At 28.7% G+C, this 15,499-nt stretch overlaps 2 protein-coding genes across 4 annotated transcripts; one reads left to right on the top strand and one right to left on the bottom strand.

Moving 5' to 3' along the window:
* Window positions 1–14: 14 nt before the first annotated feature.
* Window positions 15–3,034, bottom strand: LOC111296101 (acyl carrier protein 1, chloroplastic-like). The gene is made up of 4 exons (XM_022890154.2): window positions 2,758–3,034; window positions 1,904–2,014; window positions 1,216–1,338; window positions 15–506 (listed from the first exon to the last, which is right to left on the bottom strand). Exons 1-4 carry the CDS (start codon window positions 2,806–2,808, stop codon window positions 378–380), a joined length of 414 nt encoding a protein of 137 aa, XP_022745889.1. The 5' UTR covers window positions 2,809–3,034; the 3' UTR covers window positions 15–377.
* Window positions 3,035–10,033: 6,999 nt separating this feature from the next.
* On the top strand, window positions 10,034–15,226 carry LOC111296082 (vesicle-associated protein 2-2-like). 3 transcript variants are annotated; one of them, XM_089768982.1, is made up of 10 exons: window positions 10,264–10,387; window positions 10,482–10,893; window positions 11,051–11,131; window positions 11,838–11,908; window positions 12,052–12,133; window positions 12,681–12,796; window positions 12,872–13,054; window positions 13,318–13,737; window positions 13,891–13,968; window positions 14,894–15,226. In XM_089768982.1, the coding sequence occupies exons 3-10, from the start codon at window positions 11,083–11,085 to the stop codon at window positions 15,005–15,007; spliced, it is 1,113 nt and encodes a 370-aa protein (XP_089625108.1). In that variant the 5' UTR covers window positions 10,264–10,387; window positions 10,482–10,893; window positions 11,051–11,082; the 3' UTR covers window positions 15,008–15,226. The 3 variants fall into 3 exon arrangements, with proteins under 3 accessions (XP_022745867.2, XP_022745869.2, XP_089625108.1); XM_022890132.2 differs by lacking the exon at window positions 10,482–10,893 and having other exon boundaries at window positions 10,034–10,387; XM_022890134.2 differs by lacking the exons at window positions 10,482–10,893; window positions 14,894–15,226 and adding an exon at window positions 14,246–14,389 and having other exon boundaries at window positions 10,034–10,387.
* The last annotated feature ends 273 nt before the right edge of the window (window positions 15,227–15,499 follow it).

The raw sequence follows: 15,499 nt of genomic DNA, 5'->3' as shown, positions 1-15,499 counted from the left end.
GTAGCTAAAAAATATAAATAAATAAAAGCCCTTGATCTAATTTCAATAAGATTCAACCCAAAGTCATTTCTGCCCTTGATCTAATATTTAAGTCCTCTTAGCTGGGTGTTGAGCTCTTGGAATAGCTTAACCTTTTTCAAGGACACCTCAGCTCCATAAGTCACTACAGATGTAAAAACATTGCACGATCAGTTAAAATAGTATGCCCTTGACTTACGAACAACCTAACTGAAAATCCCCATAATTTATAAGTTTTCTAAGATTGATCAAATAAATAAACTAGAGTTCACAACATGATTGGCAAATGCTCAAGAGATTGCAGGCTAGTAAGGGACATCAATTAAGGGCAGATGAACCTCCAACTTAGATCCTTGTTTCTAGGCACCTTTCTCGCTGCAGAGCTTCTCAACGAGATTTGCAGCATCCTGAACAGTTGCAATGGTTTGGGCATTCTCCTCTTCCACAGTGATTCCAAATTCTTCCTCAATCCCCATCACAATCTCAACCTGAAACAGCATTCTACCAATTACAACACGAACACCAAGCAACAATCTTCAAGTACAAAACAACTCAATGACAGAGCGTACAACGAAGAATGGGATAAAATGGAGTTGGGAATGAACTAACAAAAACCATGTTTATTCTATTGGTCACCATGCACCAAGGAAACCAAAAAGGAGGGGAGAGAGGACTTCATACTGTGGGAAGAACCAATTGGACAATTTTATTATAGTTGCCAAAATATAAAAGGTCAGGAAATTTTTTTTGTTTGCCATACTCATCTCCTTAAGCCAGAAATGCCCTGTGATGTGTCCTACATATATTCCCTCTGCTAAACTTGGCCTTCTAAGGAAGAAGCATGACTTTAAGGCACATTATAGAGTGGACATGCTGCTTTAGAATCAATCAGAACAAAACCAAAGAGTTGTCAGCAAAGCTAAGATAGAAGATTGGAAATGACTTAACATGGACAGCAAATAAAACTGCTGCCCATCCTGATAAATTGGTTAGAGAAAGACCGATAATCCAACGAATACATATATAGACCTATGCATCTAAAACAAACAGGTGGACAAAAATTCTTCAGACTTAAACAAATACATGCTCTCCTTGATCTTGCACCCTACTTTTACCCAAATATGAAGAAAAGGAAGAAAAGAAAAAAAAAGAAAAAAAGGGCAAACTTCAGATGGTTATACATAGTTGAGAGAGTACCGTATCAAGAGAATCAGCTCCAAGTTCAGAAAACTTTGATTCACCAGTGACTGGATTGTCTTTTGATATAGCTAGTTGTTTCCTTACTATTTCACATACCTTATCCACGGTCTCTGGTTTGGCCTGCCCAATGACATTTAACTCAGACATCAACGTTATGTTATTCACCAAAAGTATAACTGTCATTTCTACATAAATGCCTAGATCATAACTTAGCATAGTTACAACAAACCCTGCATATGATGCACATGAAATATTTTTTTTAAAAAATGAAGAGAGATCAATGTATATGCAGATACAATGGACCTCATGCAAAGTGCCTGCAAGGTAGGGATAAAAACAAACATGATAATAGACAAACAGGTACTAAAAGCAATTGATTTACAGACCATTCCCCACGCCCCTTAGAGTTGACAACCTAATAGCATAAACTGAGAAAACAAACAGTTAAACCATATTTTCCAACAATCCTATAAGAGAGAAATAGTCAAAGGAGAGAGTCCACAGGTGGATTAATATCTTTGCCACATTTCTATTCAATTGACTATTCAAAGTTAATTTCCTTGTTATTGGCGGTCAAATGAACACATGAAAAATATGTAATCTCATTGTGCAGTCTTTGCCCCAAGCAATTGGTAATAACTCATAGTATAGAAACTAATATCATTTCAATCATTGAGAAACATACAGCACATGAAATCCGCAGGCGAGCAGGCATTGGATGCAACCTAAATGAGAGGCTGCTTCTTCCCTGGTTCATGAATGGAACCAATTTCAACCCAGAAACCCTGGTGGTAGCCTGTTAAAAGATGTTCAACAACACAGAAATCAATCAATGATTCAAATAAACAGAATAGCAATAGGAGAAACAACTATCTTCTAGGATATCTCAAAACTCTATACAAGCAAAATAGAAACTTTACTTTTGCATTTCCATCATAGCCTATTTTACTACATTTACAAACAAAATTCACAAGAAAAACCAAAAACACGCCATTAATTTGCATAAGTAGTCTAAACATCAATAATTTATCTACAATGACATTTGACAATATGTGATTCCCTTGGTCCCAAAAGTCCCATCTTTACCCGTAAATTATTTCATTCATATCTGCTAATCTACATCAAATATCAATACAATTCCATAAAAAATCATGCTTAGCAAAAACTAGGACAACAGACCTTCTAGAACTAAAAACCAACAATACCCATAAAATCTATAGTTTTCCTCTCTACAACAGCTCATCGGGATGCAAACATAAACAATACTCCTTCTGGCTTTTGCGTTTTGCTCTCAGATTACCCAGATCAAATCAGCCATGAAAGACCTTGAACTAACAAAATTAACACAAAAGCCTCATTTCGAACACTAAAAAATAACATTTGATTAAAAACTACAAACAAAAAAGTAAAATCTTAGCAAGACCAACTAAGAGAACAAACCGATCGGTGAAAAAGAAAGCAACAAACGAAAAATAAAAGCAATAATTGAAATGCAACTATAAAGATTTGAATAAGGAAAAGATTGAAGAGAAGAAATACCAGGGTGTGGCGAGGTTGCATGGAGATTGATGAACCGGCAATGGAAGCCATTTGGGAATGTTGTTGAAGAGGAAAACAAAGAGATTATAAGCAGTCAAATATGGCGGAGAGCCCGATGCGAGTGTAGGGAATATGGGTAGGTAAGGGCTTAGGGGGATATTTATAGCTGTATGTTTTGCGATATTGGCAAGGATTTTGTATTTCTGAATCCAAGGTAGGGTTTCTTTTTTTATTTTTTTTAATTGGGTAAGTTTGCTAGTTTGTGCTTTTTGATACTGACTCGGATGGAATTGTGCAACGGAAATGAAATGATACGAAAAAAAAGTTTTTTTGGTATGATTTAAAATTTTAATATAAATTTAATAAAATTAAAATCATATATTTTATATTTTGATATTAATATAAATTATAACAATTAATTTTTTATAAAGTATAATACAAATATAAAATTATTAATATTTTACATAATATAAAAGGAGAATTTTATTTATATCCTATTAATATTATATTCCGTTCATTTCTAAATACATTTTAAATTTAAAATTGAATTTTTCATTTTAACTAAATACATCACACCTTTTACTTTTTATTTTTCATTGTTATCTTTTTTTTCTTATTTTTTTTTATTTTTTAAAATCGAGTTTTTCGAAAATAAATATTCAAAAAACTTTAAAATTTCTCAAAAATAAATATTCAATAAATTTTAAAAATTTTTGGATATTCGTTTTATCTTGGATATCTATTTTTTATAAGTTTCAAAATTTCTCAAATATTTATTTTCAAAGGGACTCAAATTTTTTTTATATCTATTTTCAAAAAACTTGAGTCTTTTCGAAAATAAATATTCAATAAAATTTTAGGTTTTTTTGATTTCTATTTCTAAAAAACTCATTTTCATTTTTAATCATTGAAAAACTTTAATCATATGCTTATGAATCTATTTACTTAATCATATGTATAAATGAAACTAAAATTAATGTTCTTAACATTTATGGCATAAATTTGTTTTTTCTCTTGTACCTCCAAAAAATTGAGAACATTATTTTTTTTTTATTTTGCATGAGCAAAATGGAGTTTTTGGTTTTCTAGACCTAAGATAAAAATATTTTTATGTCCATGCATACTTGAAACTTAACATATTTTTTTCATTTGCATATATAATTAAGTAATAATGGGCATGTTAATTACTCATATATATATATATATATATATATATACATGTATATTAGTTTGAGCTTGAACACTCTATAAAACATTGACATTAATAAAATCATCAACAGACTTACAAATATGATAATATTTAATATTTTAATCATCAATTTTTATTATTAAATTTATCAATTTATTAATGACATTTTTTAATGATCCTAAAATTAAAGATTTTAATTTTTTTATTATAAAAAATTTATAATTAAATATATATATTTAAAAAAAATTATATAAATTTTTTTAAAAAAATTTTCAAAAATACATGAATTTTCGTGAATAGTGCTGACTCTCGAAAATCCATTTTGCATAATTCAAAAAAATTCTCAGATATAGATTTTCCGTTTGGTCTTAAAAATTCCTTGCTCCTCCACTCTTAAAAGTTCCTAAATCAGTTTACATCAATTTGGCCTACCTTTCAACGTCAATCCTAACTATCAAATTTATTAATCTATTGATGACATGTTTTAATGACCCAAATGTTAAATATTCTAATTTTTTTATTGTTAAAAGTTTATAATTAAATATATATATTTAAAAAAAATTATATATTCTCAAAAAAAAAAATTTTAAAATACACGAATTTTAAAAAACGATTCTTGAAAATCTATTTTGCATAATTCGAAAAAATTCTCAGATATAGATTTTCTGTTTGATCTTAAAAATTCCTCGCTCCTCCATTCTTAAAAATTTCTAAATCAGTTTACATCTGTTTGATTTACCTTTCACCCTCCTGATCCCAGACCCAGATCACCAGCACTTACTCCTTACTCCTCCACCACTACCTCTACACGTACAGTTCTATGGTTATATGATTCACAACATAGATGCATTTAGGTCATCGATTATCATGCTGAGCAGGGCTATTTTCGAACCCTCAGACAAAGGTGACATGGAATTCAATGGCCGTGAAAAGGCATGGGATGGGGACAGAGGGTTTAAGAGGGATTAGGGTGAAGAACCTCCTCACCAGAGATGTTTTCGATTCTGAAGTTTCTGGTTTGTTTTTTGTCGTTACGAATGAACCTGCCACCAAGTTCTTGTATCAATAAAAATGATTTTGTCCCATCTGTTGATAAGATTGGGCTGGGGCCTAATTAGCGCAAAAGATAATGGAATTGCCTTCAAATTCTTCTTTTTATTACTAATTTTATCAGAAAGAGTTCTCGTTTTTTTTTTTTCTTTTTTCATAATTAAGGCATAAATATTTAAATTTAAAATTTAAACTTGTTGAATAATATTTGAAATGATAATTATAAAAAAAAAACCACAGAAAGAGACATTATATATAGTAAGAATTATTATCCCATATATGAATCTTTTAATTTTTTAATTTCCTAAACAAATTTATAATATTAATTAATAACGTTTTATAATTCTTATAAATAAGATTAGATGACCAAGAATGATATGATTTTATAATTCACATGCAAATTTAATTATGAAAAATGAGGAAAATTTTTTCACTCATGCTCATGTATAAAAATTATATCGTCCAATCCAAACTTTGGTTTTTTAAGTCAATTTTCACGACAAAATCATGCAACCTTTTTACCAATAATCACGTTACTTATGTCATTTTATGTTTTCTTGTCTTTGATTTCACCTTGTTTCATATGTTGAAAGACTTTAACCAAAGTAGAAGTCTTTGCCAAATGTTTAAGTGATAAAGCTTTTTCTTTAAAAAAATGTTAGTTTGACGGATTTTATTTCGAATCTAGATCTTTAAGCCCAATTACAAAGAAGCTTCCAATAGTGGTCAACCCTAAGTTTTACTTTATTTCTATTTTTTTAATCGATAAAAATTAATATTTATTTTTATTTAAAATAAAGAATTCAAATAAAAAATATATCAATTATCGAATCAAATATTCACATTAAAAATATCATATCAAAATTTTATGCATCAATATTTTTATAACAAAGTCTCAATCCACCTGTTTTTAGTCATACACACACATAAAAATGTTGGAATTGTGCATGAATGATGAACACTTAATAATAATAATAATAATAAAATTTATTTTTGATGGTTTTGAAGCCTTCCCCGGGCAAGTTTCATTGTCAATATTAAATGTGATGATATAAAGTATGAGCCATGCATGTTGCCAAACCATTCAAATGGTGGTCCACAAATAAATGGCAGTTGAATATGGAAGATTGAGAAGTGGTTTTCACGTACACATCGATCTCACTCCTTTGTTTCTTCATGGTTGCTGTCAAGTTCCCGCCTCCCCCCAACTAACTGGTTGGTTTTATTTCATTTTCATGCTTCCAATAATCAAGAGCCTCAATCTTCCTTTGCCGACCAAAGTTTCATCATTGAATCATAATTCACTGTTTTCAGCTTAAAATTACGATGATGACCCATATTTTATGTAAAAATTAAGCATCAAGCGTGCTTGAATTTCTACTTTTAAAAAAATTACATTTTTTTTAATTATGACTAAAATTCGAGATGGAGACTTTTAATTTTGTCATTTTTAATCCTTAAAGCATCATGGATATGTAAATTTCTAATTCGCAAAAGTATATACTTTTTTGTATGAAATTTTGAATTCGAAATTTTTAATTTTAAAATCAAATTTAATATTATTATAATAACAACTTATTAATTAAAAATTTATTATTTAATACATTGATGATTCATCTTTTCAATTTCAAAGCTAATTTAAAAGATTAACACGAGTTAGTTTTGAATATATTCTTTAAAAATAATCAACTTTTTCATCTTTAATTTTAATAATTAAAATTTGATATCGAACAATTTGAATTTAAAATCATAACAGTCGATCAAGGTTAACACTTCGTGATATGACATTTTCATGTGTGATTTTGTAATTTTTATTGTATCAATTTTATTCCTCATTGGATTGCAACTTTTTCCATGAAAAGATGAAAGCACCGTATTGTTATGTACTTTATTGTAATGGGACCTAATTAAAGGCACCACAATCCTAAACAAATGTACAGCCTGAAACTATTTTGATCAAAATTTGACTTGATTTGTTGTAACATATTCTTTTGACAAGTTAAATTTTTTAATAGAAAAAAAAAATGAAAGCTGGGAAAAAGAACATTTTCATAATGCATTATTTTTTGTCTCAATCATATTCCACTATGTTCACCTTTGGGGTACTTTGGCTTTTTGGCAACCTTTTGATTATAGAATCTCCCCTTTATTGGATACGAAGGGTAGCTAGCTCATGCATCACCGAATAATAATAATAATAATAATAATAATAAATTCCAATGATGATAATAATAATATACGTGTGTATCTCAATAAAAAAGGATAAAAGAATTTATTTATTAATTATTATTTTTTATCAACAAATAATTTATTTAATTGATTAAGTTTATCTTCATCGATGAAGAAATTTTGAATTTAAATTTTATCGGTGGTTATTTATTGAAATTATTTCGAATGGATGATCTGTAATCATCTATTTTAAGTTGTAAAATATGACACATCTTACTCTGATATGAGAAATTAAATAATCTATTTATTTTAAATTTTTTTACCAAAAAAATTATTTTTTTTCTTCACGCACAAATACTTCCAATAAATATTTGTGAAAAACACAAACTTCTATAATTGTTTAATTAAAAAAATTATTTAATTGAGACACATGCGGAAAAATAATTTCAAAAGGAATTTTTTTTAGTTATGTTATTGAATCACATATTTTATAAATTAATGATTAAAGGAAAAATGCGTGTAATTTTTTTATTTTAATATATCCTTAAACCCTAATTCTTATTTATTTAATTAATATGAAGAAAATATTATATACTTAAATCTTTCTAAATTTATAATTTTTAATTTCTGTCAGACATTTAAAAAAATGTTATAATTTTTTGGCCGTTTTATTTATAATTGATTTCTATAAAACTTGACGTTGGCAAGCGTTGAACAAATTTTAATTTTTTTCAATGAATAATTATATAAATATAATTAATTAATTAATTAATTTTTAAAACATAAAAAAGGAGTATTTAGAAAGTAAATATAATAATTAATTAAACAAAGTAAATAGTCGAAATCATGTGTTTATCCTCACAAGTGAAGACAACGGCAATTGCTGCTTCAAAGTGCCCTCTTTTTAAGGAAGAAAAATTGGTCAGTATTTAATTTTGTATTAAATATAGTGGGTCACATAAATTTTTTGACCAAATTAAACACTTCTTTTTTTTTCCTTTTTGTGAACTTAGCCATCAGCTCATTGAGTTTTAAACCATTTGTTTAACTTTCAAGAATGACAAAGGTTAAAAAGTAAAAAAGATTTTGAATGATTTAATTTTATTTAAATAAAATTTTATATTTTTATTGTATTTAAATAAAGTTTTATCTTTTTATTTATATTTACATATATCCTTATTTCAAATAAAAAGTTGATTTATAGAAAAAAAATTTTTAGGTAAAAATTATAAATTAAAAACTTATTTAAATATAAATTAAAAAGTAAGGATTTATTTAAATGTGAATTTAAAATTGAAGATTTGAATCTTAATAAAAATATAAAATTTATTTAAATAAAATGATAAAGTTTAGAAACTTTTTTATTATTTTAACCTATGAAAAACATTCAATCTTAATTAATTAAGACTAATATTATTCACAGGGCAATTGTCATTTTTTTTTTTTACAAAAGACATAAAATCTTAAAAAAAAAAAAGAGAATTTGCAAATACTACCTAAGAATTATCTCTTAAGAGAAGTGAATAAAAATTTATAAAATTAATTTATTTGATTAAATAATAAATAAATAAATAAGCAAACTGCAAAAGGTTTCTAGTGAATTAAAAAAAAAAGTAACCAAAAAAAAAATTAACAAATTCCATTATCAATGATAAAATCATAATCTAATTTATTACTACTAATTTTTATCAAATTATAAAGTAGTAAAATCAATATCATCAATCACATAATCCATGCAGTTCATCTAACTTTTTAATATTTATCTCTTTTTTATTTAATTTTCTACTCCACTAAAAAGCATTAGAAACTACTTTAGAATTTAAATATTAATTGGAATTGTGACCAACTAATTATCGGGCTCAAAAACCATGTGATTAAAGATTGGAAGTCATGTTAAATCCAAATCATGGCATTTTCTCTTATTTAAGAACATTTTTTTGGTATAATCAACATTATATAGAAATAATTAAATGTAGTGAAATTTTGATACTCCTTTTACTCCTTCCAATTAAAAATGATGTAATTAGATAAAATTTTTTTATTTATTTCTTTTCTTCTCTCTATTTGTTTCTTCATTCATTTTAGAAATGATTAAAATTGACTTACATTGCTTGCTATAGGTAAAAAAAAAAAAAGCCATAGTTTTTTCTTAATAAAAATAAAAATAATTAAATACGAAATTTAATATAATAATTTATATAATTATTTTTAACATGTAACATTTAACAAATTTAAAACACAAATTCTAATACATTCAATCTATTTTTTTATTTCAAAATTACAACTTCCTTTATAAAAATCATAAATGGAAACTAATTTTTAACATTACCAAATATCAAACGCTAATTTAACATGATTAAATAATATGGCCAAAACATAGATAATTAAATGACGTGGATGCAGTAAATCTTCCCAAAATAAGTAAGTTCTTTATGTTAGTACAACAATTAAGAATTCAGAATAGAAACAATGCCAACCATATCCAAATCCCAAAAATTTAACCATAGTTAAATATTTATCTAATTAACGATTTATTCAAACAATAAAAAATTAAATCAAAATTTCTTCATTATAATTTTATATAATTTTAAAAATTTAGCATAATATAATAAGAGTTAATGAAAATAAAAATTTCAATATGATATATAAATTTTAAAATTTTAAAAATGATAATTTAATTATTAATTAATACGATATTTAAATTTTGAATTAATTATATTAAAAATAAATATTATATTAATTAATATAATAATATTTTAAATATTATATTACAAAATTTTAAATTTAAATATTAAATTTAATATTTTACAAAAAATTTCAGAGCATTTGACCAAAAAATAAATTTGGAAAAATGACAGGGAAATGAAAAGCACGAAGAAAAGCAAAACGGAGTGAAGGAAACGGCGGGTACAAATGCTCCTGTATTTTGCTTTGCTTTTTCTTTCTTAAAAAACTTGCAATCTTTCTATGCTTGTCTTTCACTTCCCTTCTTCACAGTCTTTTCTTTTTGACTCCCCATTTCACCACTTCCGCCACCAAATCCCCCAAACAACTTTCTCTCTCTCCAAACGAATTTCTGGGACTCGTCGCTTCGTTGATTTGTTGATTTATTTATTTTTTAAGTTCCACCAAACTCTTTATTTTCTCGCTATATATTCTCTCTCAGTTTCTCTCTCTTTCCTCTCTCTTTCTCTCTCGCCAGAGATTCTTTCGTTAATACAGGTAAGCTTTCGCTCCACTGATTTTTAAACACGTTGTCGTTTTTCTGTTTCCTTTTTTTTTTTTCGTGCTGAATTTCATGTACTGTGGAAACTAGAGAGCTGGAAATCGGTGTCGTTTTGACTGGTTCTTTCTTGAGTTTTGATCTCCGGATCGAATTCAAAGACGACGATACGATGTCAGTGCCGTAACGTTATTGCTGTTTCTCTTGAGTTGAAACTCGAGTCAGTACCGAGTTCGTTTGGGCCTCAAAATTTTCACGGCTTAATTTTGAGATCAAAATGGCGGAGTTTTGGGTTGTTTTCAATCAAAAGGGAATCGATCCGAGTTGAAACCGAGTCATTATTTTGCTTTCAAAATTTTAAACCTCTTCTACTTTTTCTACTTTGATTTCAATATACCTTCACCTCAGTTTTAACGAACTCGAATCATCGCTTATTTGTAGTTTTGACTTCAGCCAGAGTTGCTTCGAGTCTGATCTGAGTCAAACCACGCCACAACTCGATTTGGTTTCAACTTCACTTTCTTTTTTTTCTTTTCCATGTATTAATCAGTGTTTTTTTAATATTGAATTCTAATTCGGATATTTTGAAAAATGAAAAAAGAAATTAGCTAATCAATATTTGGATAATATTGCTGACTAGTTTGATTATTATATATATGCAGATCAAGGTTTGGATGCTAAGTGAAGAAGGGAAATGGATAAGCAACTTTTGGAGATTGAGCCAAAGGAACTTAGATTCGTATGTGAGTGCATAATTACTTGATTGCCCCTTTCGCTTTTATTGCATAAAGATTCTTATAATAGTTTCCTTTTTGGCAAAAAAATATTATAATAATTCGATAAAGTAACTTTTCAATTTTTTTCTATTATTGGAAATTTTTTTTGAATTTTTAGAATAATTTCTTTGTTTTGTCACTAAATACGCGGGGAAACAAGAAGGATTTGTTTAAATTTGGTTGTAGATATGGTAATCTGTGTATCCGTACAATATTATTTATGTTCAATATACATAAAATATAAAAATTATCTATCATAATTTATTTTAATAAACTAAAAACAAAATAAATTTTTTGATTTTTGATAAATTTATATATAATTTTTGTTAAAATTTTAAATTATATTATTTTTTTATTTTTTTTGTCGTGCTGTTCAAAATTAACTGTCGTTTTTATCCTTTTTTTTTTTTCTAATAATTTTCTTAAAAATAAAATACAACTTTAGACCCAGTGGATCCGACTCTTTCCCGGATTCACAGGGCAGTCTTTTTCTAAAAATGAAATACAACTAAAAAGAGTAAAGAATAAGGATTTTTTGTAGCTTTTTTATTTATTTTTTGTGGATATATTGGTAAAGAATCGAAGGGTTTGATTAATTCTGCTAATAACATATTATTTAAATAGCTCTATTATTTATTTATTTCTCATTTAAATTTATTTTTTGTATTGGTAGTTATGTTGAAGAAGCAATGCTCCTGCTCGATTACACTTACAAATAAAACTAACCAATATGTTGCTTTCAAGGTCTGAACTCTGAACCAGCATTCTATGCTTTTCCTTTTTATTTAATTTATGTCCATGGTTTTTGAAATTTTTAAGGTTTATATCATGAGGTTGAATGTTAGAATGCTGGATTCCAATGTAATTGGAGCAGTGATATTTTGCAGGTTAAAACTACATCTCCTAAGAAATACTGCGTGCTGCCTAATATTGGTATTATTATGCCAAAATCAGTATGTGATTTTAAAGGTAAGGTGTTTTTGTATATAAATGTTTGAGGATTGTATATTTCTATGTGCATGAATATAACAAATGAATTTCAAAGCTTAAGTGGTCTTTAATCTTAATGGCTCATGAGTAAATGAAGATAGTGTTATCATTAGAAGTCTATAAGAGGTCACCTGGCTGATGGACCCTAGACATTTCAAGCATTTTGCCATCTGGGAAAGCGAAAGAGTTGGGATAAGGGTAAATTTTCCACCCTTTAAGGTCCTTTAAATGTAGAGCCTGCTCCTTGAAATTGCTGGTTTCTATTGCATCTGATAGTTCATGATTAGTTTCCTGGGAGTGCAAATCTATTGAGGAAACAAAAATTCTTTACTTGACAATTGAGAATGTTGACCTTTAGGACAATTTGCCATGGTGCTGCCTCATTAGCTGGAAAAGTGAATCAAAGCTAGTGATGCAACTTAGAAATAAAATATAGTACTGAATTTTTCATATGATGTTCTTTATCATTTTCTTAACCGCCTCCAGCTATACCATATATTCTCACTCTTGATTTTTTTTCATTTAGTTACCATGCAAGCTCAGCGTGAAGCTCCTCCTGATATGATATGTAAAGATAAGTTCTTAATTCAAAGCACAGTTGTACCGGCAGGGACAAGTGATAAAGACATTACATCTGCCACAGTAAGTGATTTTCTGCTCTGCTTGTGCTTTATTTGATAATAGTAAGTGAATTTCGCTCATTCTTTTGCTTGGCAGTTTGTCAAGGACAGTGGAAGATATATTGAAGAGAACAAGCTTAAGGTTGCCCTTGTCAGCCCTCCTCATTCGCCAGTATTATCACCAATTAATGGCCCGATGAATCAGGGAATAGACTATGATGCTTCAATACCAAAAGAGCCAATACTAAGTACACTTGGGATTCTTGCACCACTGCAGAGGGTTAGATCTACTTATTTTGTCTATCTTTTAACCCTTAAAATAAAGTTATTTATAGTTCTACATCCATACATGTGTATATACTCAAATGTGTGTGTATGTGTGATTGCATTATCTTTTACAGGAAATATATATATTTTTAATCTGAAAGTAAACTTGATGCAATTTTTGTTTGAGTATGAGATTTAAACACAAACTTCAAATCAAGGAAGGATATTGTACCTAATACCTTCTAGAAATTATCGACGTACTCTTCTCTCTGCCAGTTTGCTGAGGCTGAGGAGTCAAAGATGATAAATTTTGAGGATAAGCCAACAAAGAATGCGGAGTGGAAGCCAAGGAAGGATACATTATATGCGGAGGATTTAAAGCCAAAGAAGGATGCAGAGCTGAAGCCTAAGAATGATGTTAATGGTGAGGACTTAAAATTAACAAAAGATTCAGAGCTGAAGCCAAAGAATAGTTTTGTCAATAGCAAGGAGTTAAAGCCAGTGAAAGATGTGGAATCAAAGCCAATGGAGGATATAATTGATACTGAGGAATTAAAGACAGTGAAGGAAAAGGAGTTCAATGCATTGAATGATGGCGAGGTGAAAACATTGCAGACTGTGAAGGAGCTGAAGTTTGCCAAAGACTTGGAGGAAATGAAATCAAAACTAAATGACCTTGAATCTAAGCTAGGAAAGGTAAGTTTGTTTACAAGACAAAGAATGATGCTTGATGTTGACAGTTTAGGATAAGGTTGAACTATATTTTGCCATCATTAATTTGCATCTCTTGTCTCGCCACCTTATAAAGTTTCAGTAACACTAGTGGTCAACTGGTCATATCCATTTCAGGCTGAAGCTACCATTTCAAAACTGACAGAGGAGAGGAGGTTAAGCACTCAAGAGAGGAAGATCCTACAAGAGGAACTTGTAAGTTTTCTGTCTGTGCGTTCTTCTTCTCGTAGATTCTTGTTATATGTTAAATATCACGAGGTCCATCATGGACAGTCAATTCTCCTAACCACTTCTTTAGTGGGGGTTGTGATGCCACTTTTACGGGCAATTTTTTAGGCTTTTAGCTTTCGAACTGTTAATTATGAATGATCATCATGTGTATGCCTGCCCTCTGAATGCCTTCTCTTTCTCACTTTCTTAGAATAGGCCAGTGATTATTTTTTACCATGTGACCTTTCCTTCTGTCTTTTAGGTCTGCTATAAACCCTTTCCAGCACAGTTCTCCTGATTTCTATTCAGGGTGGGATAATGGCCTTCTCATTAGGAGATGCTTAGAATTGGAGAGATAAAGAAGTGTGTGGGAGAGGTGGAGGGCGAATTTCGGTTCTACTTAGTACCCTTCTTTTTCTAATCATATAGGAAAAGAAGTTAAAACTAGGAGTATAAACGAACAGAACGTTATGCGAATAGTTTGTAAACAGACTTGTTTTTGTCCCTTTATTAAACTTAACAAATAATTGTAAATAATATTTCAAGATCCGTTAATTGAATGAACAAATCACAAATATATCAAAGTTCATTCATGTTTGATTAAACAAATCGAGCATTTAACGAACAGTTTGTGAATACGCTTGATTCTGTTTGTTTATTAAGCTTAATAAACTATTACAAACAAATAGATGACGAACATAATAAACTTCATTCATGTTCGGTTTATTTACACTCTTAGATAAAAACTCCATATCATAGAATTCTGAACCAGTCACCTGAAACCTGTTTGCTTTAAAGTTATAAACTTAGACCGAAAGGCAGTTTTATAAGATTGCAGCAAAAACATTGTATATTTCAGTTCATGCGGAAACCCTTTAAATTATTGACAGTAAACTGTATATTTATGCAGGCGATATTGAAGAAAAAGACTAATCTAAGAAGAGTTGAAGTGGGATTTCCTCTCCTATTTGTTTGTGTGGTAGCACTCGTCAGTGTCTATCTCGGATACCATCTGTGCCATTGACCTGCAACAGTCATACAGGGTTTGTTGATAGTTAAGAAATCTAGAGTATAAATACTTTCCTGCTCATAGCCAGTAAAGGTTTGTGTTTACTTGTTTGGCCAAAAGGAAATGAAAAGAACATGAGGTTAACCCTTAGATTAGTGGGAACTGTCTTTTGTTGATAATTATCATCTTGAATTGAAATTCTTATGAAACTTTTCCAAGGAAATTCTGCTTTGACTCGGAGTCATTTTCGTAGAGGATCAAATTGGGTGTGGAATTCATGGATGTAAGTTTTTGATTTGCTACTACATCCAATCTTTGCGAAGAGAACTTCGTAAAAGATTACCTCAAGTAAAACGTAACGAATATGATAATACAATATAAAAATAATTTAATGTGATAAAAAATTTATTAAAGCGATATGATTTAAATTTTTAATAAAATAAAAAATAATATGATAACTTTTATATTTTTTATGTATTTGATACGAAATAAAAATTATATAAATAT

This window comes from Durio zibethinus, chromosome 12 (genome assembly GCF_047325235.1).
Source record: "Durio zibethinus cultivar Kanyao isolate XHJ-2024 chromosome 12, ASM4732523v1, whole genome shotgun sequence".
Taxonomy (NCBI): Eukaryota; Viridiplantae; Streptophyta; class Magnoliopsida; order Malvales; family Malvaceae; genus Durio; species Durio zibethinus.
Note: the sequence above shows the minus strand (reverse complement) of the source record. Positions and strands in the feature narration are given on the sequence as shown.